The sequence below is a fragment of the Pollachius pollachius genome (genome assembly GCF_949987615.1).
Source record: "Pollachius pollachius genome assembly, chromosome: 12".
NCBI classification, from domain to species: domain Eukaryota; kingdom Metazoa; phylum Chordata; class Actinopteri; order Gadiformes; family Gadidae; genus Pollachius; species Pollachius pollachius.
The window spans coordinates 18,874,218-18,896,631 of NC_136945.1; the positions used below are offsets into that span (position 1 = coordinate 18,874,218).

The window sequence follows — 22,414 nt, forward strand, 5'->3', positions numbered from 1 at the left end:
CACACACACACAGATACACACACAGAAATACAAACGTAACTACACATACATACACAACCACACGCAGGCACACACACACACACACACACAACCATACGCAGACACATATACACACACACCTGCACAAACAGACACACAGACACACACACACACATGCAGGCAGACACACAACCAAATGCAGGCACACACACACAACCACACACAGAAACAGACAGACACGCAGACAACCAAGACACACACGCACACGCACGCACAGAAACAGACACACACACACAAACACACACACCAGCCACTTGGTAGACGTCAGCAGATCGAGCAGATGTGTGTCACCGTATATTTTACGATCGGAGACTCTGAGCGGTTTGTTTTCAAAGGGGGCGGGCTGTTGCCATGGCTGTTTGATGGAGTCTTTCATCTGCCTTAAGTGTTTGTAGGGTTGTGTGTGTGTGTGTGTGCTTGCGTGTGGTTGTGTGTTTATGTGCGTGTGTGTTCAGTTGTGTGCGTGTTTACGTGATTCTGTGAGTGTGTGTGTGTGCGTGTGTGTGTGTAGTTGTGCGTGCCAGTTCTGTCCCATTAAGGGGACATTTCCAAGTTCTCAGTTGCTAGTATTTTTTGGTGATAAAAAATGCTGAGTGAATGCATCATGTTTCCAAACGGATGAATAAGCGTGATTTCAATGTTGACCTAAATAACGATTATGATTTCTTTCCATAATCGAGCAGCCCTACATCAGAGGTTACATCACCTGCTCCCCCCACCCAGCTCCAAACCCCACCACCCCTTGGCGCCACCCTCCTCACCCGTGCAGGGGGTCCACCACGATGGCGCGGGGGTGGGTCATCTTGCCCTCCACCAGGGTCTTGCGGGTCTGCGAGGCCTTCTCCAGGCGGGCCACGCTGATGGACTTCTTGGGCCCGTCGTCCGTCCAGTACAGGTTGTCCGCCATCCAGTCCACCGCGATGCCCTCCACCGTGTGGATCCCTGGGGGGGGGGACGACGACGACAGGGGGGGGGGGGAGTTAGGATGGAGAGGCACAGGGGGGGGGGGGGGGGGGGTTGTTAGGATGGACACTGGAAGGAGGACGAGCTGGGTTTGGTCTGGGCTTCAAACGGTCCTCCTGCCCTATCCCCGGACGTTCCACTCCTCGGAGTTTGTTCTCCAGAAGGAGGAGTGTTTGCGTTCTTTAAAGGCTGTTATTCTGTCGGAGCCTGTTCAAATATATACATTTTATAGTCCCTAAAGCACAGAGCATGTTGTTCATTAAAGCGCTCGGGTTGGATAAATACGCTCTCATTTCTCGACGCCACGACATGCCTGATGCTGCACGTGCCTTCATCGAGGATGGGTGGGGGGGGGGGTACACTGAACCAAGCATGCTCCGTCAATTGCTCCACCTCCTGCCCCACTTTCTCTGAAGGTAAACTAAACTCCACCTTCTTTGAGGACGGTGTTTCTAAACTTCACCTTCTTTGAGGACGGTGTTTCTAAACTTCACCTTCTTTGAGGACGGTGTTTCTAAACTTCACCTTCTTTGATTAGTGTCTCTAAACTTCACCTTCTTTGAGGACGGTGTTTCTAAACTTCACCTTCTCTGCGGACGGTGTTTCTAAACTTCACCTTCTTTGATTAGTGTCTCTAAACTCCAACTTCTTTGAGGACGGTCTCTCTAAACTCCACCTTCTTTGAGGATGGTGTCCCTAAGCCCCGCCCCTTGCCCCACCTTCTTTGAGGATGCTGTCCCTAAGCGCCGCCCCTAGCCCCACCTTCTTTGAGGATGGTGTCCCTAAGCCCCGCCCCTTGCCCCACCTTCTTTGAGGATGGTGCCCCTAAGCCCCGCCCCTTGCCCCACCTTCTTTGAGGACGGTGCCCCTAAGCCCCGCCCCTAGCCCCACCTTCTTTGAGGATGGTGTCCCGCTCCGTCCCGTCGATCTTCTGGCGCCCGATGATGAAGCTGGTGGCGTCGGCAAAGTAGATGAACTCGCTCTCCGAGTGGAAGTCCAGCGCCCGCGGGTTCATCAGGTTCTCGATGGGGATCATGTACTCGTCGGGGACCTTGGCGTTGATGTCCATGCCCCGGATGACGCCCGGGCGACCTTTACCGTACACCAGGAACAGCTCGTGCTCCGGCTCTGGGATGGACACAAGACAGGGTCACACCGGTTCTTCATGGTTCCTTGAAGAACCGAGGACGTTGACTGGACTGGACCTTTACATTGAGGGTGTTAAACACATGCAGCAATACACGTCTGTCGGTACAGTAAGGATGTGCATGGAACCAAGTGCCAAGCTCTAACCATCGCTACGTTAACCCATTCCCCGTGTACAACAAAGATTTCATTTTAATTTCATTTATTTATTTTTAACCACGAGAAGTCTCATTGAGATTAAAAATCTATTTTACAAGAGGGTCCTGGCCAGACAAGTTCCACAGTTACAGACAAAAATTTAAAAACAACAGAGAACATATAAATAGAGTCACAGAACGGCATCAAACAAAGCATGTACAGACAGAAGATAGCTAGGATACGATGCTACATCGTGCTAAGTACTGTTTTTGTCGTTCTAAGTACTGGACGTGGAACACACATAAGTGCGTCAGAGGGGACTGGGGGTGGTGTCCCAGGCGCCGCTCGGTCCGACTCACTTTTGCAGGACTTTCCATCGCTGCCCAGGCTGAAGCCCGAGTGACAGCGGCAGGTCCGGGTCTTGTGGCTGTTGCCTAGGAGACAGATGTCCGAGCATCCGCCCGCCTTCCCGAACTGGTCCGCCTCGCAGGCGTGGCTCCGCACTGAGGGAGGGGGGAGGGGGGGGTCCGGTCAACCGCACCACACAGTACTGTGAGGGTCTGCATGGTCGCTACTTGGTGTGCATGCGTAAGTGTGTGTGTGTGTGTGTGTGTGTGTTTGTGTGTAAGTGTAAGTGTGCTTGTAGGTATAAGTGTATGTGTGTGTAGGTAAAACTGTGTGTGTTTGTGTGTCTAATTGTGTGTGTGTGTGTACTTGTGCGTGTGTGTGTGTGTCGGTTTGTGACCAAGCCGGTGTGTGTCAGTGTGCGTGCAGGCGCACGTGCGTGAATGCACGCGTTAGTGAGTGTGTTAGTGAGTGTCTAATTCTGTCTAATTGTGTGTGCGTGTTTGTGTGTCGGTGTCTGTCTGTTAGTGTGTGTGCGTGCGTGCGTGCGTTAGTGAGTGTGTTGTGTGTGTACGTGCATGTGCATGCGTGCATGGAAGTGTACGCATGTATGTATACGTTTGCATGTATGTATGTATGCGTGTGTGTGTTTGTGCGTGCGTGCGTCCGTGTGCGCGTGTGCATGTGTGTGCGTGTAAATGTGCGTGCGTGCGTGCGTGCGTGTGTGCGTGCGTTCGGTACCGGGGGGCTGGCGCTGGTGGTGGTAGACGTGCAGGGCCCCGCCCTTGTCCACGCGGGTCACCACCTGGTAGTCGGTGCGGTTGAAGCGGTTCACGCGGATCACGCTGGTCTTGGGCTGCACGTTGCCGTTGTCCGAGTTGGTGGCGTACAGGTAGTTCTCAAACACCGTCAGCCCGTACAGGTGCTCGATCTGGGGGGGGGGGGGAGACAGGGGGAGGAGGGGGGAGGAACAGGGTTAGAGGAAAAGGAGGCTACAGGGGGAGGAGGAGACTATAGGGAGAGGAGGGGGGAGGAGGAGGGAGGAGGAAAAGGAGGCTACAGGGGGAGGAGGAGGCTACAGGGGGAGGAGGAGGGAGGAGGAAAAGGAGGCTACAGGGGGAGGAGGAGACTATAGGGAGAGGAGGGGGGAGGAGGAAAAGGAGGCTACAGGGGGAGGAGGAGACTATAGGGGGAGGAGGGGGGAGGAGTAGACTTCAGGGGGGAGGAGGAATACAGAACTGGTCAAAGGTCAGGAAGAGGGTGAGGATGATCAGGAGGAGGGGACGGGGAGAGTATCCCTGCTGGGTGCCAGAGCTGCAGTGTTGTTCTGGTTGCAGCTGCCTGAGCGTTCAGCTCAGCGCAGTCAGGCTGAAGCATCAGTGTTTCATCGTTCGCCATCTGGACACCGACAGACTGGAGCGTACACTGAGAGCTGTGTCGTCTGGTATATTTATAATCCTTAGTCTTGCTACAGAGCCGGAGGTTGTCATGGTAGTTCCTATAGACGATATTATTGTGCATGTGCTACTCCTTAATCTTCAGATCATCTGCTTTAGATTTACATCGAATAAAACAAACCGGAGGAGATCGGGCCGATTCATCCTGCTGTTCCTCCACCCGTTAACGGGTGGGGTGAAGGGACTGGACCTCCAGATTCACACCCCTCCAATCATGACCCAGCATTTAACAAAATTCTCACGGTCATTCAAAGTGAGAGCTCAGAAGCCGGGGGGGGGGGGGGGGTGACACCAAGATGTGTCCCCCCAGCGACGCCCAGAGACCTCCTCAGGACCGGACCCCTGCTGGGCCAACCCCCCCGGGAGGAGGTGGGGGGGGGGGGTGGGGGTAGAGAGGGGAGCAGAGTAGCAGGAGGCCAACGTAAACAACACAAAGTCTCAAATAGCTCACACTCAGCGCTGTCAATAATCACCCTCTCTCTCCCGGACATGCCTCCTCAGCTCAGACGTCTGCCACTCTCTCTCTCTCTCTCTCTGCTTCTCTCTTCTCTCACAGACTAGCACACAGGCCGAGAATCGATCCAGAATCAGACAAGAAATCGGATCCAGAATCAGACTAAGGATCAGAATCCGCCCCAGGTGAAAGTGTCTCTAGGGGGGGAGCCTCAGACCCCCGGTAGCGGCCCTCACCAGCAGGCCCTGGATGATGGTGTGGCGGTTCTTGCCCTCGTAGTCCACCACCTCGATGTAGTCAAGGTAGGCGTCGGCCCAGTACACCAGCCGGTTGACCAGGTCCAGCGTGATGCCGTGGGGGAACACGATCTTGCTGTCCACTAGCTTGGTCCTGTTCTGGCCGTCCATGTCGCAGCGCTCCACCTTGGGGATCTGCCCGTAGTCCGTGAAGAACACCTTCCTGTGGGTCAGGGAGACGGGTGGTCAGGGAGACGGGGTGGTCAGTGAGACAGGGTGGTCAGGGAGACAGGGTGGTCAGGGAGACAGGGTGGTCAGGAAGACAGGGTGGTCAGGGAGACGGGGTGGTCAGTGAGACAAGTCAGTGAGACAGGGTGGTCAGCAAGACAGTTCAGGGAGACGGGGTGGTCAGTGAGACAAGGTGGTCAGGGAGACAGGGTGGTCAGTGAGACGGGGTGGTCAGCGAGACAGGGTGGTCAGTGAGACGGGTTGGTCAGTGAGACAAGGTGGTCAGTGAGACGGGTTGGTCAGTGAGACAAGGTGGTCAGGAAGACAGGTAGTCAGTGAGACAGGGTGGTCAGTGAGATGGGGTGGTCAGCAAGACAGGTCAGGGAGAAGGGTGGTCGGTGAGACAGGATGGTCAGGGAGACAGGGTGGAAAGTGAAACGATGATCTCAACGGCCACAATGAGATCTGCCCGAGATCAGCCCCACTATTACTATTAAAATGACTATTACTATTACTTTCCATTGAATAAATTGATGGAATCAGTTCATTCATATTCAGTTCATGCAATCCATTATTTATACTATGGAAACATCACCGAGGTACTCTCTCCCTCTATTTTGGTATTCCTTCCGTCTCACACTAACACACACACACACATGCAAGCGCCCCCCCCCCCCCCACACACACACACACACACACACACACACACACACACACACACACACACACACACACACACACACACACACACACACAGAGACCTCAAACTTCACGACTTAGCACTGAATATTTACTTGTTGTGTCAGTGGGATTGTGTTATTTCTCAAATTTCCCAGACACCAGGAAAACTCAAACTGTGAATAATGGCATCGCGCAGCACAACAAAGAAATAGGGTTCAGCAAAATAACTGCTCTGGGTTCGTCAAACCGAACATTTCCATTTATCAGCCCCATTTCTCCTCAGAAATGCACGTGTTTATACAAAACGCCCGGCTCCGAGCCGACAGCCCTGCTGTCATAAACAAGATGGCCGCAATGAAAACACCGGCTAATGCATGACAACCCAGAGTGACCAGAGAACTGAGCCTGCAGAACATCTGGACTTCATTCCTCCCAGACTAAACCTGCAGCCACCAGCCAATCAGAGAGGATGCAGGGGTCTGGGGGGGGGGAAACCATCAGACGGTTGGAGGGACGGGGAGAGAGAGAGACAAACAGACAGCAAGAGAGAGACAGCAAGACAGAGCGAAGGAGACAGAGAGCGACAGCAACAGACACACACGGACAGACAATGAGCCAAAGACAGACAGACAGTGAGCCAAAGACAGACAGACAGACAGACAGACATTGAGCCAGAGACTGACAGACAGACAGTGACCAGAGACAGACAGACAGCCAGTGAGCCAGAGACAGACAGACAGACAGACATTGAGCCAGAGACTGACAGCCAGACAGTGACCAGAGACAGACAGACAGCCAGTGAGCCAGAGACAGACAGACAGACAGACATTGAAGAGACTGACAGCCAGACAGTGACCAGAGACAGACAGACAGCCAGTGAGCCAGAGACAGACAGACAGACAGACAGACAGACAGACAGACAGTGACCAGAGACAGGCGGGGGGGGGGGGTCCCTACCCCATGCTGGGGGTCCAGGGCAAGCCCCTTGGGGTTGTACAGCTCCTGGTCCAGCAGGGTGACGCAGGTGGAGCCGTCCTTGTTACACACGAAGATCCTGTCGTCCACGTCGTCCACAAAGTAGAAGTTTCCTGTAAGCCAGTCGATGGCCATCTGCTCCACATCTGGAGGGGGGGGGGGGGGGGAGAGAACGTACGTTTGACATAGTTCGGAGTCAGAAGTGCTCGGTATGCGTTTGGTTTTCCGTTTCCCCTGCAGATGCGTATCCCAGCGGTGGGCAGGTCAAGGGGAAAATCTAAATGCAGCAACTTGCGGACCGGATGTCAAGGGGCCGTACTTGACATGCACACACACACACACGCGCACACACATAAACACATTGGTGCGCACGCACACAGAAAGACAACCACACACACACACGCACACAAAATGTACAATATCTGTCCACCCACCATTTTTGAGGGATTCAAAACGACTTGCTACTTAAGTCGTTCGTTTTGGTTTCTGAAGATACTGACCCAGAGTGCCTACCCATCACCCCAACCCCCACTAACTACCAGTCTAACCATCACAACTCCCTTAACAACCAGCCCCCCAGCAACTAGTCTAACCATCAAACCCCATTCATCAGCCACGGTACGCAGCGAGGAGAAACCGTACGGAGGAATAACGTGATATAAGCGATAATACCAAACGTAATAAAGCATTCCACTCCCTCCCACGGCCTCCTTTTCCGTTTTCTCCGTAAACACACCAGGAGGGAAGGCGGGGGGGAGGGGGGGGTGTATATACTTTTTTCCACAGCTGCTTTCAGTTCCTCCCCTGGTGAGGCGATGCCACAGGGCAGCCAGCTAACCAGAACACAGCAGGACGTTCACCAGTGTTAACCGCCAGCACTCTGGTCTAACCAGTTCACAAGCGTTAACCAGCAGCACTCTGGTTTAACCGGTTAACCAGCGTTAACCACCAGCACCCGGTCTAACCGGTTAACCAGCGTTAATACCAGACTGTTTTGTCTTTGCCTTGCCTATACCAGCGCTCTGGTCCAACCAGTTAACAAACGCCAACCACCAGCTGGGGATGGGGGGTCCCAACCTGGGGTTTGTTTACGGGTTGGGAGGGGGCTGGCAGGGTCCCTGCTCGTGGACTGGGGGGGGGGGGGGGCCGTTGTGTTGGGGCCAGCGGTCGGAAATGACGGAGCAGATTCCAGGGCTTTAGAGCACAATAAAATAGCGTCCAAGGCGTGTGCGACCGCGTGGCTCACAGAGTCAGCTCCAATAAATCAGGCTGGAATTCCACAGGAGATTTACTTCTTAGGGGGAGAGAACACTCTCCCTCTGCCGGTGGGGACGGCGGGCAGGAAAATGGACGACGTCCAACTATTCTGAGTGAAGAGAAAGAAGTGGGAAAAAGAGTTCAATAAAAATAGACACCAGCCTGAGACTCAGAACTAAAATAACCAGCAGGATGAGCCGGGACAGAGGGTGGAGGTGGTGGAGGGTGGTGGAGGTGGTGGAGGAGGAGGTGACAGAGGAGGTGGTGGAGGAGGTGGAGGAGGAGGTGACAGAGGAGGTGGTGGAGGAGGTGGAGGAGGAGGTGACAGAGGAGGTGAGGGTGGAGGTGGTGGAGGAGCTGAGAAAGGAGGTGGTGGAGGAGGTGGTGGAGGAGAGGAGGAGGTGGTGGAGGAGGTGGAGGAGGTGACAGAGGAGGTGGGGGAGGAGGTGGTGGAGGAAGTGAGGGTGGAGGGGAGGGTGGAGGTGAGGAAGGAGGTGGGGAGGAGGTGGTGGAGGAGGTAAGGAAGGAGGTGGTGGAGGAGAGGAGGGAGGAGGTGGTGGTGGAGGAGGTGACAGAGGAGGGTGGAGGAGGTGACAGAGGAGGGTGGAGGAGGTGACAGAGGAGGTGGGGGAGGAGGTGGTGGAGGAGGTGCTGGAGGTGGGAGAGGAGGTGGTGGAGGAGGTGGTGGAGGAGGTGAGGGTGGAGGTGATGGAGGAGGTGGTGGAGGAGGTGTTGGAGGAGAGGAGGGAGGTGGTGGAGGAGGTGTTGGAGGAGGTGAGGAGGGAGGTGGTGGAGGAGGTGGGGGAGGAGGTGATTGAGGAGGTAAGGAAGGAGGTGAGGAAGGAGGTGGTGGAGGAGGTGGTGGAGGAGAGGAGGGAGGAGGAGGTGGTGGAGGAGTTGACAGAGGAGGTGGGGGAGGAGGTGGTGGAGGAGGTGGTGGAGGAGGTGACAGAGGAGGTGCTGGAGGTGGTGGAGGAGGTGCTGGAGGTGGTGGAGGAGGTGGTGGAGGAGGGGATGGAGGAGGGACACATCAGAGGTGGGCCGTGGAAGGGGAGCGTGGGTTGCAGAGCAGAATGAGGTCTGTGGTTCAGGAGGCCTGAGCGTGCGGTTCTGTGTGTCAACAAGGCGTGCTGTTGCCCCACCCACCCCCTCGTTCGCCCCCCGACTGCAGCACTCTCCAGGTCGAGGCTGCGACAGACCTTCTGAGAAAACACTGTGGGAGTCTGAGTCTGAACCTCAGCCTCCAGCTCGGGGAAAACAACACAACAACAAACTGGGAGAGGCCGAAAGGAACACAGGAGCTCTCCGGTGGTCCATCCCCCCCACACCGCCCACTGGAGGAGGGGGGAAGTCACTCTAGGAACCTACGCAATGCATTTGTTTTTACCGATGTGGCCGCCATTTTGATTGTTATGTTGTGCGGTGCAGCTGTTTTGTCGCTGACTTCAGTTCAAATTTCTGCTTTCTGTTTCACTGGGGAAAGGAAGGGAGGAGCGGTGGAGTCAGAGAGGAGAACTCAAGGCACTCAATGGCCTTGAAATTAAACAAATCAAGAGGGGCCGCAAAATGTCCCTGGCCATGGTTTTGGTTTCTGTTCATTACACGGATGGCAAGGAAAGATTCAGCGCCTCTGGGAAATCTCAGTCCGTTCCTGAGATATTCAAGTATTTAAAACATATTTTAGGCGCTCAATTAATTATGGTTCAGGGGCAGTGCGCACATTGATAATTTACCATGAATGTCAATTTTTAATGAACTGTTATTTTAATTTCAGATGACCATGTCAAGACTGTTTTGTCTTTGCCTTGTATTTAAAATGCCCTCATCACAAAGCTATAGCTGTCTTTTTAGTGCAGCTATAGCTGTCTTCCTAGTGTAGCTATAGTTGTCTTCTTAGTGTGTTTATTTGCTACACTAAGACAACTTCAGCTACACTAAGAATAGCACTACAGCTACACTAAGAAGACAACTACAGCTACAACTAAGAAGTCAACTACAGCAACACTAAGACAGCTACACTAAGACAACTATAGCTACACTAAGAAGAGAACTACATATACACAAAGAAGACAACTACAGCTAAAATAAGAAGAAAACTACATCTACACTAAGAAGACAACTATAGCTCAACTAAGAAGAGAACTACAGCTACATTAAGAAGGCCGCTGTAACTCCACTGGCCTTCCTAGTGTAGCTGTAGTTGTCGTTCCAGACTACGTCTTCAGGGTGACAGCCCCTAGGGGCACCCTAAAGACAGGACTGTCTCCGGGGTCGCTCTGCATAGGTAACCGCCCCACTCTTCCAGAGATGTCGCTGAAGCGAGGGGACGCGTGCGTTAGCCCCCGTTCCAGAAGATACCGCTGAGACCGGTACTTGAAAGGCTCGGAGTAGAGGACTCTTCCTCGGCTGCAGCATCCATTTCAGGGCCTTAAGCGAACCAAACTGATGTGATGGGAATTAGGAACACCTTCCCCCTTCGCAGCCTAATCCCTAACTCACCATGCCTGCTTTGCCCAGCACTCTGCTGCTTGGGATAAAGCTTAAGTTACACATTCAAATGTAATTGTGTGTGTGTGTGTGTGTGTGTGTGTGTGTGTACACAATATAAGTTTTCACAGGAATCCAAATGTATATTCTTGACGTGTGAGTGTGCGTGTGGATGCACATGCATGTGCACACACACACTGAACATATTGTGAACGCAAGCGATGTACAGCAGTGTCAGGTTTCTAGGTTGAAGGGAGGGGAGTGAAGGGGGGGAGCGAAGAGGAGGGGTGAGGGTGGGGGGGGGGGGAGGTACGAGAAGTAGGGAGGCAGAGAGAAGGGGGGGGGGGGGGGGGAGAGAAGGGGGGAAGCTTCGGCGGGCGAAGAGTACTTTCTAGAAGCACATGACCTGGTAAGGAGCTTGGAGCTGGGGTCTGTGCTGGGGACGTGCGGTGGAGGAGGGGAGCAGAGGCTGGAGGTACAGCAGAATGGTTCTGGGACTCCTCAGCCCCTCGACCCGGGGCTTTGTGGAGCTCAGTCGGCGCAACGTGGGACCTTAGCACCGCGAGGGCGAGGGTTCGCTTCCCACACTGGGACCGCCCATGCTAGGAAACGATGTATGGCACCCACAGCGTTGTGAGACGTTCACGGCGTCCGTCAGAGGACAAACAGGTTCATAAATCACGGGTGTCATGTATACACTGTACGTTTCAGACCGTCGTGGTGAAACAGGAGGCCCATTGCTTCATACTGAGTACGGATTAGCAGAGTGAATGAGAGAGAGAGAGAGAGAGAGAGAGAGAGAGAGAGAGAGAGAGAGAGAGAGAGAGAGAGAGAGAGAGAGAGAGAGAGAGAGAGACACAGACAGACAGACAGACAGACAGACAGACACACAGACACACAGACACACAGACGCACAGACACACAGACAGACAGAGAGGGTTTTAATCGCATCAATATCTGTCCATCATATCATCAGTGAGAAGAAGTGACTAATAGTGAGCAGTGGTGGGTAGTAGTAGTGAGTAGATGTGAGCACTAGTGAGTAGAAGTGAATAGAAGTAAGCAATAGTGAGCAGCAGTGAGCAAAGTAAGCACTAGTAGGTAGGAGTGAGCATTAGTGAGTAATAGTGAGTAGTACTGAGTAGTAGTGAGTAGTAGTGAGCAGTAGTGAGTTATAGCGACTAGTACCACACAGAGCGCAGACCGGATTATCTCTGGTCCAGGCCATCCCAGACCCGCTCGGAGCTCCTCCTCGCAGCGTTCAGGACGCCAGTCTGCAGTTCAGATGTGTTTTGTGTTTGTGTCTCTGTGTGTGTCAATGTGTGTGTGTTTTATTGTGTTTGTGGGTGTGTGTGCTTGCGCGTGCTTGCGTGTACGTGCGTGCGTACATGTGTGTGTGTGCGTGTGCGAGTGTGTGCGTGTGTGTGCGTGCATGCATGTGCGTGTGCGAGTGTGTGCGTGTGTGTGTGCGTGTGTGTGTGTGTGTGTGGGCGACAGGCCTGGAGAATCAAGCTGAGGCTGCTGGAATGTTCTTCACATTCCTCTGTTCTCCAGTCTTCAGACTTCGGAAGGGGAGCTACTGCTGTGGTCTGCAGTTAAAAACATCTCTGGCGCTGCTAGGATCCTGTTGATTGGGCTGCTGGACTAGTTAGACCAGACTAGTCCAGGTCAGCTCACTAACAAAACACGCTGATGGGTCATACTTCAGTGGCAGGTAAAAATAGTTTTATATATATTTAAAATGAAAGCGCTGAGCTACTTAAAGCCTAATGACCTGAATAGAGCCACAGAAATGTCTGCCTGCTGGGGTGATTGTGAATGCTGATGATTATTGTACAGATTGTACAATAACAACATATTATGCACATACTGTTGTGCACAATATGCGTGTGTGTGTGTGTGTGTGTGTGTGTGTGTGTGTGTGTATGTGTGTGCGCGCGTGTGTGTGTGTGTGTGTGTGTGTGTGAGAGAGAGACAGACCGATCAGAATGCAGGCCGTGAGTCAGCAACGAAACTTAATTTATGTTCTGTTTTGCTTTTGATCTCCATGGCCTCCATCTTAGTTCTTCATATGAAAGAAAAACACTCCACCAAGTGGAAAAACACAACTTTCAGAAGGCCTGCGACCTGATGCCGTAATGTCTGACTCACTGTGTGAGAATAGAAAGAGCGGAACAAACTGTCCAGAGACAAATCAACGCAGACACATGAACACGCCCCCTCCCATCTGCTGCTGGACCAGAGGCAGGTGTTGCCCGGACGATGGACCAGCCGGCCAAGGCTACGTCACCCTGCATGCTCCCCCCAAGCCCCCACCCCACCCCCATCACCCCATCCAGACGGGCTGGATTCAAACACGTCAACACCCCTGTAACCTGGGTCAGAAAAGCAGGGTTCCGGTTCCGGTCCTGGGTGCGTATTTACAGGAGAAGCCCAGGTTCTAGTGCCATCCTGTGTAACAGGAGAACTAGGTTCTAATCAGACCCTGTGTTACAGTAAAACCAGGTTCTAATCCGACCCTGTGTTACAGTAAAACCAGGTTCTCGTCCCGTCTGTTAGAGGTTGGAGGTTCTAGTCCTGGTCTGTGAGTTAGAGGGTGGAGGTTCTAGTCCTGGTCTGTGTGTTAGAGGTTGGAGGTTCTAGTCCTGGTCTGTGAGTTAGAGGTTGGAGGTTCTAGTCCTGGTCTGTGAGTTAGAGGGTGGAGGTTCTAGTCCTGGTCTGTGAGTTAGAGGTTGGAGGTTCTAGTCCTGGTCTGTGAGTTAGAGGTTGGAGGTTCTAGTCCTGGTCTGTGAGTTAGAGGGTGGAGGTTCTAGTCCTGGTCTGTGAGTTAGAGGTTGGAGGTTCTAGTCCTGGTCTGTGAGTTAGAGGGTGGAGGTTCTAGTCCTGGTCTGTGAGTTAGAGGTTGGAGGTTCTAGTCCTGGTCTGTGTGTTAGAGGTTGGAGGTTCTAGTCCTGGTCTGTGAGTTAGAGGGTGGAGGTTCTAGTCCTGGTCTGTGTGTTAGAGGTTGGAGGTTCTAGTCCTGGTCTGTGTGTTAGAGGTTGGAGGTTCTAGTCCTGGTCTGTGTGTTAGAGGTTGGAGGTTCTACTCCTGGTCTGTGTGTTAGAGGTTGGAGGTTCTAGTCCTGGTCTGTGTGTTAGAGGTTGGAGGTTCTAGTCCTGGTCTGTGAGTTAGTGGGTGGAGGTTCTAGCCCCAGGTCGGTGACTCACGCTGCAGGCTGAGGGAGATGTTGATCACCCTCTCCTCGGTGAAGCTCTTCAGGTTGGTGATCTTGGCACACAGGAGGTGCGTGGGGGCCGGGGCCTCGCCCACGTGGATCCAGCAGACCATTTCCTGCGCGTACAGGAAGTCCATGGCAGTGGTCTGCTTGGTGCTGGTGGACAGCAGGCTGTGGACGGTGATGCCGCTGAGCGAGGTGGCCTGGATGTTCTGGGAGTTGGCGATCAGCAGGACGGGCAGGCGGTCCACGGGCACTGAGGGGAGGGGAGGGTGGCAACGTGAGAGACCCCACAGGGGGTTCAGTCAGGAGCAGTTCATCACAGAGGACATTTTGTGGAGACCAGAGAAGTGTTGGCGGTGGGGCTCTGTTCCGGGAAATCTCCCTGCCTGTCCGAAAAGCCCCCTCTCCTGGGGTATTGGAACGGAGCCGACAGTAGCCGTAAATCACAGGTATTGGAACGATTCATTACAACTAGAAATTGGTAAACAATGTAGAACGCAGAAGGTCTAGTGGGGGTGGTGGTGGTGTTTACGGGGACTCCTTCCTCAAGGGTTTAAGTATGAGAGGATGGATGACTGAGGAGAGGACTTAAGTAGACGATGGAGGACTGAGGAGAGGACTTAAGTAGACGATGGAAGACTGAGGGGAGGACTTAAGTAGGGGATGGAAGACTGAGGGGAGGACTTAAGTAGGGGATGGAGTACTGAGGAGAGGACTTAAGTAGACGATGGAGGACTGAGGAGAGGACTTAAGTAGGGGATGGAGTACTGAGGAGAGGACTTAAGTAGGGGATGCAAGACTGAGGGGAGGACTTAAGTAGACGATGGAGGACTGAGGAGAGGACTTAAGTAGACGATGGAGGACTGAGGAGAGGACTTAGGTAGACGATGGAAGACTGAGGAAAGGACTTAAGTAGGGGATGGAGTACTGAGGAGAGGACTTAAGTAGGGGATTGAAGACTGAGGGGAGGACTTAAGTAGGGGATGGAAGACTGAGGAGAGGACTTAAGTAGGGGATGGAGTACTGAGGAGAGGACTTAAGTAGGGGATGGAAGACTGAGGGGAGGACTTAAGTAGGGGATGGAGTACTGAGGAGAGGACTTAAGTAGGGGATGGAGTACTGAGGAGAAGACTTAAGTAGGGGATGGAAGACTGAGGAGAGGACTTAAGTAGGGGATGGAAGACTGAGGGGAGGACTTAAGTAGGGGATGGAGTACTGAGGAGAGGACTTAAGTAGGGGATGGAGTACTGAGGGGAGGACTTAAGTAGGGGATGGAGTACTGAGGAGAGGACTTAAGTAGGGCCCCTTCTGGTCCAGATCCCTCCTGGTCCAGACCCCTCCTGGTCCAGACCCCTCCTGGTCCAGACCCCTTCTGGTCCAGACCCCTCCTGGTCCAGACCCCTCCTGGTCCAGACCCCTTCTGGTCCAGACCCCTCCTGGGCTGACAGAAGAGGGGTTCCCAGCAGCAGCTCCTACCGTTCTTGGCCTTGCAGGAGCGGTTGTCGGGCTGGGGGAGGTAGCCCTCCACACAGGAGCAGGCGTACGACCCGTTGGTGTTGGTGCAGGACTGGCTGCAGGTCCCGTACACACCGCACTCATCGAAGTCTGTGGGAGAGGGGGGAGGGGTCAGAAGCGCGATCAGAAGGGGAAGTAAAGTGTGAGCAAAGAGTGACGTAAAAAATGATCCATTATGACTTTATATCCTGAATGATGAAAATGTGTCCCACTTGCAATCTGCTTTCAGACTTTGCATCAGCTGTGACGCTCAATCGTACAGATGGGGACATATTTTCTCAGCATTTTTTACTTCAAAGTTGTGATTAATTACGTGACGACGACGTGAAAAACGAAGCGACCGTTGGAAGCGACCGTTTCTTATAAAGATTAAGACATCAAATCCATCAAAAATATACAGGAGAAAAAATACATATTATTTTTGACAAATCCTTGTTTGTTGGGAGTGCGATCCCGTCTCCCAGCAGGAGAGACAGGCAGGTGAGGAGGAGCTCACCTCTGCAGGTGGTCCCGTCCTGGTTGATCTGGTAGCCGCTGTGACAGTAGCAGGCCCCCCCGGAGGGCGTCACTGCACAGCCGTCCTGACACGAAGACTGGGTGCAGTTAGAGGCGTACTCTGCAGACAGAGAGGGAGGGAGGGAGGGAGGGAGGCAGGGAGGGAGGGAGAGGGGGAGGGAGGGAGGGAGGGAGGGAGGGAGGGAGGGGAGAGGGGGAGGGAGGTAGGGGGGGAGGGAGAGGGGGAGGGAGGGAGGGAGGTAGGGAGGGAGGGGGGAGAGAGAGAGGGAGGGAGGGAGAGGGGAAGAGAGAGAGAGGGGAGAGAGAGATAGGGAGGGAGAGAAGGAGGGATGGAGAGAGAGAGAGGGAGGGAGGGAGGGAGGGAGGGAGGGGGGGAGAGATGGAGGGAGAGAGGGAGGGGAGAGAGAGAGAGATGGAAGGAGGGTGGGAGGGAGGGAGGGAGAGAGGGAGAGAGGAGGAGAGAGAGGACAAACTCAAAACGCTGGCAATGAGGCCTGCCAAATGGAGGGTTGGGGGTGGATGGATTTAAAATGACCGTCAAATTGAATCTGTTCGCCCGAGAACTAGGGAGCGCTGAGAGTGCTGCTGATGGATACGTGACGGGGGCTAGCTGTTAGCATTCTGACCATGCTGCATTCAAATACAACGCACACTCGTTCAGATCCCAGTCATCCATTCATATCTCTGCAACAGTCTATGGTGACGTACATTCCTGGTTTGTATGTTTGGATATGCTTCAGTAATGTTATTATTCATAACAGGATGTTATTGTTATTATGATCATGTAACACAGCATGATTACAGGTTTTCAGTTCCCTTTTAATCCTGAAAGCACAGGGACGCACAGCAGAAAGGTTTATTCCTAATCTCCTTTGCAGGGAATTCTATTACAAACTATTGACAGCAGTGTTTGTGACAACGAAACAAAAATCACTGGGAAGACAGTCTGTCTGTACAGAGGTACCAACACATCCTGCTGGAATGAAAACACAGACACAACGCAAGCCACCATCTCAGATCACCTTCCTGTAGAGCGTCTCCAGAGACACGGTTCTGCTGTTGGAGCAACGATGAGCTACGACTCAGTAAAGATAATCAGTTTCAGGCTATTTGAAGGAAATTAATGATTATCCGCAAGGAATGGTAGTTTAATAGACTGCATTTAAACAGCGCTTTTCTAATCCTTTCTAGTTCATGATAGTTCATGTAGTGAGTCATGTGTTGCAAAATAGACACAAGGGGGGGGGGGGGGGGGGGGGGGGGGGGGGTCATCTCTGGGTCTTTAAAAAGTACGCAGCGAGACATCCGCCAGGTGTCTTCTTAAAGTTGTCCGGACAACAAACTTCACACAGCATATTATTAACACCTCCTCAAACCCTGCCAACCTCCAAAACAAGAGAAAAACACATGACTACCATTATCCCTGATGAGCTCGCTGGCCCCCACCCCTCTACCCTCAACACCCCCAGATCACAGCCCCGCCCTTCAGCAGAGAAGGGGGGTTGCAGGAGCTCAGAGCCTACAGCACCTTCATCCTCACCCCCCCCCCCCCCCCCATGTCAACAACCCATGCCTTCAGCAGGAGCTCAGAGACTAGAACACACGCCGCTCTGAGACACAGACTCACACGACCACATGAGACAGCGGCAGTCACAACAAAGTCCATCCCTCCGTAGCCCAACGTGACTCACTCTTTCCCGGCAGCCAGAGCAGAAACCCAAAGCTCAGCCTGGGCGTGGGCCGCGTGCGGCGCGCCCGTTCCTCTCTCTCAGAGAGGAACGCCGAACGAAAACACGCTCACTGCAGGGCACCGCAGTCGAGGATGTCAGGAGGAGCACGGTGGAGCGCCGAGTGCGCTCCATATCTCTTGGTGTACATTATTCAACACACACTGAAGTGCCAACCGGCTGTCAGGACTCAAAGTGTCCCGACAGGGAACCAGACGCCCCCGTACGAGGGGAACAGTGGGGCTCCACGTTCCACTTTTAGTTCACCATCCTCAGAATACTGTTCAGTGTGTCAACGTCAAACCGAACGACAGCACAGTCTCCGCTCTCCAAAGTGCTCCCCATTTCCTCCCCGGACACAGACACCCTGCGACCCCCCCCCCCCCAGTCCCACGGTTGGTAACATGGGGCAGGGGGCCTGCACGCCCCGGTGGGACAGCAGGGGGGACTGGGAGTCAGACCCAAAGCCAGACGTACCACTCTTAGGTCATCCAGATTAGAGCGCTTTACAGATCGACAGAGGCCACCAAGCTGCGACGACCCCCAGAATGACACACACACCATTGTCGTGGAAATATTAAGTGTAACTGTAACATACGATTATACATCAATCATATGAACCTTGTTTATATAATTACTAGTCAATGTAAAAGGAATTGTATAAATCATCCTTGGAACAAGAGATACCTTCCTTCCTCTCTCCTAATGAGAGGTGTCAAGGTAGTTGGCATTTGCGTTGGCACTGCAGCCACGGAGTCTGATACTGAGGCCTATCGACTGGCTTCTTTGTTGTTTCAATTCCTTTAAATGTCTTGCAGACGTGTCGTCTTCCTCCTCAAGGGGCCCACACACTGCCCAGACTCAAACCAAAGGCCATCTGCCTTTATCGGACCACTCCGTTGCTTCTTGTCTGACCCGTTCGGCGGAGAAGTTGCATTGAAACACACCTCGAAGACTACTGCCGACTACAGTAGCGCCTACGTTCTGCGCTTGTGCGAGATGCAATATTTCTCCTTAACTTCGGGTGGTTCTAGTCTCATGCCGCTAGTCCACCGTTCCAACACATTGTTCAACACAAAGTCTCAGACTTTGCATGTTGAATCGGAAACGACAAAGTCTTTGCGGTTCCAAAAGCTTCCAACACAGCTGAACACACCGAACAGATTTGTTCCCGAACTCGTCCGATTCTCCCCAACGGCCAACGGTTGGGCCGTTGTGTAGCAGCCTTTAGTATTAACTACCCTCGACGCTTCCCTATAAGAATCATGTGCACCCATTGTCACATTGAATGTATTCTTGGTAACTTTGCTGCCTGTTTCTTCCCAAGATAACGCTCAAATATTTTGCAGGCCGAAGTGTCCCAAAAAGAGGTTATTCTTCCTCAACAATAAAGCTCTTTGCTGAAGACAACAGGTAGATAAACCTGGAGCTGAGCTCCATAGAGGGGCTGAAGAACCACAAACCTGCAGAGGGCTATCACCCCCTAACGAGATGACAGCACCAGGACTTATTAAAAGGCGGAACCCACCAACATTAAAAAAGTACATCATCATAAAGATTTTATGATGTCTCTCACTCTCTCCGCCCTCTACTTCCATGTCGCCTTAATAAATATTTAACCCACTATACTTTAGTCTCTGTGGGGGAGCTGAGGGGAAATGGAGGCGGAGCTGAAGCGACAGGCGTCTGGAGGAGGAGATGAAGCGCCATCACAGGAGAGTGCGCTAATCGCTACCGCTAGCTTGCTAGCATGCCAGCACGAAGCGAGATGCTGCAGCTCCGCTGAACCGGTTGTGGAGACCCTCTGGACCAGGACCTGCTGGGTCTACGGGGAGACGGTCTCAACAGACCAACGGGGTTCACCTCTTCCTTCCTGAGCCTCCTCAGACCACAAGCGTCCATAGACACCTTGTTCTAACGGTCTTACAGCATACGTAAGTTATCCTTGTGATATTCGAACAATGCTTGTCATTCAACTGCATTTTAATCATTACACTCTGCAAAACGGTTCCTTTGAGGGCTTAAGCCACTGTGATGGTGGCAGAGAATCAGCTCTCCACTGCCAGGGTGATTTCTCCGGTTCAGCGAGGCCAGCCCGGTATTGGCATCAACAATATTCACCAGGGTAGTGTTATGTGTTTATTGGAAGAGTTAATCAGGCAGGACTTGATCACATCTCCGCCCATGTGACTCACAAACACACGCTGTTCACGCACGGACAAACAGCGCCAACAAATAAAACCTAAACAACAGGGGATTTATGTCCTCGCCCTGGCTGTGGCTGTGTGTGTGTGTGTGCATGTCTGTGTGTCTGTGTGTGTTAGTGTGCGTGTGCATGTGGGTGGTATGCATGTGCATACTTGTGTGTGTGTCTGTGTGTGTGTTAGTGTGTGTGTGTGTGTGTGTGCATGTGCATGTGTATGTTCGTGCGAGCGTGTGTGTGTTTGTGTCTATGTCTGTGTGTGCGTGTGTGTTAGTGTCTTTGTGTGTGTGTGTGTTTGTTAGTGTCTATGTCTGTGTGTGTGTTGGTGTGTGAGTCTGTGTGTGTGTGTGTTAGTGTATTTGTGTGTGCGTATGTGTGCGTGCGTGTGTGTGTTAGTGTCTATGCGTGTGTCGGTGTGTGAGTCTGTGTGTGTGCTTGTGTTAGTGTATTTGCGCGTGCATGTGTGTGCGTGCGTGTGTGTGTTAGAGTCTTTATCTGTGTGTGTGTGTGTATGTGTTAGTGTCTATGTCTGTGTGTGCGTGTGTGTGTAAGTGTCTTTATCTGTGTGTGTGTGTGTATGTGTTAGTGTCTATGTGTGTGTTGGTGTGTGAGTCTGTGTGTGTGTTTGTGTTAGTGTATTTGCGCGTGCGTGTGTGTGCGTGCGTGTGTGTGTTAGTGTCTTTATCTGTGTGTGTGTGTGTGTATGTGTTAGTGTCTATGTGTGTGTTGGTGTGTGAGTCTGTGTTAGTGTCTATGTGTGTGTTGGTGTGTGAGTCTGTGTTAGTGTCTATGTGTGTGTTGGTGTGTGAGTCTGTGTGTGTGTTTGTGTTAGTGTCTATGTCTGTGTGTGCGTGTGTGTGTAAGTGTCTTTATCTGTGTGTGTGTGTGTGTATGTGTTAGTGTCTATGTGTGTGTTGGTGTGTGTGTGTGTATGTGTTAGTGTCTATGTGTGTGTTGGTGTGTGAGTCTGTGTTAGTGTCTATGTGTGTGTTGGTGTGTGAGTCTGTGTTAGTGTCTATGTGTGTGTTGGTGTACGAGTCTGTGTGTGTGTTTGTGTTAGTGTCTATGTCTGTGTGTGCGTGTGTGTGTAAGTGTCTTTATCTGTGTGTTTGTGTGTATGTGTTAGTGTCTATGTGTGTGTTGGTGTGTGTGTGTGTGTATGTGTTAGTGTCTATGTGTGTGTTGGTGTGTGTGTGTGTGTATGTGTTAGTGTCTATGTGTGTGTTGGTGTGTGTGTGTGTGTATGTGTTAGTGTCTATGTGTGTGTTGGTGTGTGAGTCTGTGTGTGTGTTTGTGTTAGTGTCTATGTCTGTGTGTGCGTGTGTGTGTAAGTGTCTTTATCTGTGTGTGTGTGTGTATGTGTTAGTGTCTATGTGTGTGTTGGTGTGTGTGTGTGTGTATGTGTTAGTGTCTATGTGTGTGTTGGTGTGTGTGTGTGTATGTGTTAGTGTCTATGTGTGTGTTGGTGTGTGTGTGTGTGTATGTGTTAGTGTCTATGTGTGCGTTGATGTGTGTGTGTGTGTATGTGTTAGTGTCTATGTGTGTGTTGGTGTGTGAGTCTGTGTGTGTGTTTGTGTTAGTGTCTATGTCTGTGTGTGCGTGTGTGTGTAAGTGTCTTTATCTGTGTGTGTGTTAGTGTCTATGTGTGTGTTGGTGTGTGTGTATGTGTTAGTGTCTATGTGTGTGTGTGTGTGTGTTAGTGTCTATGTGTGTGTTGGTGTGTGTGTGTGTGTTAGTGTCTATGTGTGTGTGTGTGTGTTAGTGTCTATGTGTGTGTGTGTGTGTGTGTTAGTGTCTATGTGTGTGTGTGTGTGTGTGTGTTAGTGTCTATGTGTGTGTGTGTGTGTGTGTGTGTGTTAGTGTCTATGTGTGTGTCTATGTGTGTGTGTGTGTGTTAGTGTCTATGTGTGTGTGTGTGTGTGTGTGTTAGTGTCTATGTGTGTGTTGGTGTGTGTGTGTGTTAGTGTCTATGTGTGTGTGTATGTGTTAGTGTCTATGTGTGTCTATGTGTGTGTGTGTGTGTGTGTACCTCTGCAGTGGGGGCCCTCGTCCCAGCCGTCGGTGCAGTCCGGGACCCCGTTGCAGAGCCGGTTCATGTGGATGCAGAGCTCCGTACCCCCACACTGGTACTCGTTGGGGGGGCACTGGGACGCCCGGATGTGAGGACCTGGGGGTGCACGCACGCACACACACACACACACACACACACAGACACACACACACACACACACGCATGCACAAACACACACGCATGCACAAACACACACGCGCATGCACAAACACACACACACGCGCGTGAACACACACACACGCATGCACAAACACACACACACGTGCACGAACACGGGCGTGAGCACACACACGCATGCAGGAACACACACGTACGCACAAATACAAGCACACACATGCAAAGACACACAGGAAAATACACGGACACACACACACACACATACACACACCCACACACACACCAAACAGACACACACATACACACACACACACACACACACCAAACAGACACACACATACACACACACACACAAACAGTTAGTCATAAAAGGAAGGCTCATGGTTCAAATGATATTTTGAGTTTGTTTTTTTCAGGATTGTTTTCAGATCATAGCTCACTGCGTGTGAACTTGCCGGTAAGCAGTCAGTGGCCTGAAACACACATTTATAAAAACAGGCGTTTCTGGGAAAATAATCACATCGGAAAATGTTTCAGAGTTTCAATTACCAACAACAGCAACACACACCCAGAATGTGTCAGCAGAACATACACACCAGAACAAACACACCCTACACACCAAAAACACACCAGAAAACACAC

General features: G+C 52.1%; 1 protein-coding gene across 1 annotated transcript in view; it reads right to left on the reverse strand.

Annotated features, from left to right (window-relative positions):
- The window catches only part of LOC307083741 (low-density lipoprotein receptor-related protein 1-like), a 111,071-nt gene that overhangs the window by 66,976 nt on the left and 21,681 nt on the right, over positions 1–22,414 (reverse strand). Inside the window, 11 exon segments of the mRNA XM_079747693.1 lie at positions 801–981; positions 1,894–2,130; positions 2,646–2,789; positions 3,373–3,562; positions 4,779–5,001; positions 6,645–6,655; positions 6,657–6,808; positions 13,613–13,876; positions 15,100–15,228; positions 15,635–15,754; positions 21,614–21,751. Coding sequence (XP_079603819.1) covers positions 801–981; positions 1,894–2,130; positions 2,646–2,789; positions 3,373–3,562; positions 4,779–5,001; positions 6,645–6,655; positions 6,657–6,808; positions 13,613–13,876; positions 15,100–15,228; positions 15,635–15,754; positions 21,614–21,751 — 1,789 coding nt within the window.